At 47.5% G+C, this 1,878-nt stretch overlaps 1 protein-coding gene across 2 annotated transcripts in view; it reads right to left on the minus strand.

Annotated features, from left to right (window-relative positions):
- Positions 1-1,878, minus strand: part of Pdpk1 (3-phosphoinositide dependent protein kinase 1) — a 28,193-nt gene that overhangs the window by 10,780 nt on the left and 15,535 nt on the right. The window contains exon 9 of one of the 2 annotated variants that reach the window (XM_013011618.1): positions 1,199-1,372. The exons of the other annotated variant lie outside the window; for it this stretch is intronic. Coding sequence (XP_012867072.1) covers positions 1,199-1,372 — 174 coding nt within the window. The remainder of the gene's footprint in view (positions 1-1,198; positions 1,373-1,878) is intronic. 2 annotated transcript variants of the gene reach the window in all.

The following is a 1,878-nucleotide window of genomic DNA, read 5'->3' on the forward strand; positions in this document are numbered from 1 at the left end:
AAAAAAAAAAAAAAAAAGTACTCTAGCTATGGAAATATTCTTTATTTTAAAAAAAAGTGAAAATAGTGATTTCTAATTAGCTTTGGAAAACTAGCCAAAGCTAGAATTCTTCAAATGGACTTTGATGCATGATAATTAGTTATAATAATAGTAACTCACAAAGACAGATCAAATCAGAAAAATGGACTATCAAAGATAATAAAGTTTCAGAATCACTTTAAATATGGGGGCCACAGTGGAAGATAGTAAGAAGAGCTTGGGTGAGGAAGACTGGAGGTAATGGCAGGCTCCATGACTTTTCTGTCCCTTTTGTGCATGTTTCTCAGCTTCTAGGAGAAAGGTTTTAAGAATAAAGTATGTGGGCTGGGAAGGTGGCTCAGTGGTAGAGCGCTTGCCTTGCGTGCCTGAGGCCCTGGGTTCGATTCCTCAGCACCACATAAGCAAAAAGTAAAAAGCCGGAAGTGGCGCTGTGGCTCAAGTGGTAGAGCGCTAGCCTTGAGCTGAAGAGCTGAGGCACATGCCCAGGCCCAGAGTTCAGGCCCCCCCGCCCCCAATGGACAAAAAAACAAACAAACACAAAGAATAAAGTACGCTTCAGGCCCTGTGACTAGGGTCAACCTTGAAACACAAGGGCCTTCAGGACAGTGATGGCAGGTGCTCACAGACGCCAGGGTCTGCACCACTCAGGACTAGGACCAGGCACTGGGCCCTCTCCTGCTGAATATTAAGTTGCTGGGATCAGGGCCTACCATCTAAAACCACATCTCTTGGAAGGTCAGAGCAGCAGTACTCCTGGTTTTGCTTGGAAAGGAGCATTCCAGAATGCCTTAGAAGCAATTATAAAGGCACTGTGCTAAAAGCCACCAATGATGAGTGACCAGGGAGTCCCTGCACCAAGAGCCAAGGGACAAGAGCATGACCCAACAAGCGAGGACAAAACACTTCTCCCTTACCCAGACCCCCACCCCACCAGGCCCTTTCTCACTGGAGGGAATAGAAAGGGAGGAATCTTCCCAAGGTTTGTGGGTACTGCCGCAAGGCAGCAAAGTAAATCACCAATGGATCCACAATACTGGCTCACGTATTTCAGTCACTAGTCATACCCATTGGGGCCCTGTGGCACACAGGCATGAAGCTCCTGTACACATAGCGTGGCAAGAAAAACGTTGCCCAAGCCACTTCCAAGGTACCAGCTTACATTGCCATAGCAGTCCTCGTCGTCCTCTGACATGGCTGGCAAGTAAGCCGTGAGCTTCGGAGGTGTCTGCTGGTGCAGATTCGCCCACAGGATGGACTCAAAGAATGGATGCGCTTTGAGAGGTTCGTACCCTTCCATCTCTTCACAGCCTAACCGCTTTGTGGCGTCTAAAACCTTAAATGACAGTCAACACAAACCACTGTCAGGGTTAAAATGAAATTTGGACCAAAAAGATCTTTCTGAACAACTATTTCCAATACTCAGAACCTACTAGGCAGAGCAAGGGTGCTATAGCCTACTCCCTGCCCATCTGCTCCATCAAGGGTAGACTGCTTGAGGTTCCTGACTCACCCCAAGACCCACTCCTCTCCTCCCACAGATAAAAACCAATCTCAAACTCAAAATACAGACAGCAACCAGATGCCAGTGCCTCACATCTATAATCCTGAGTTGCCAGGATGTGGGAGTCTGAGGACTGTAGTTCAAAGCCAGCCTGTTCCTCAATTAACCAGAAAAAAAAACTGGAAGTGGAGGTGTAGCTCAGATGGCAGAGTACCAACCATGAATGAAAAAGCCAAGCAAGAGCTTGAAGCCAAGTTCAAGTCCCAATACAGGAAGGAAGGAAGGAAGGAAGGAAGGAAGGAAGGAAGGAAGGAAGGGAGGGAGGGAGGGAGGGAGGG

The sequence above is a fragment of the Dipodomys ordii genome, unplaced genomic scaffold, assembly GCF_000151885.1.
Source record: "Dipodomys ordii isolate 6190 unplaced genomic scaffold, Dord_2.0 Scaffold14, whole genome shotgun sequence".
Classification (NCBI taxonomy): Eukaryota; Metazoa; Chordata; class Mammalia; order Rodentia; family Heteromyidae; genus Dipodomys; species Dipodomys ordii.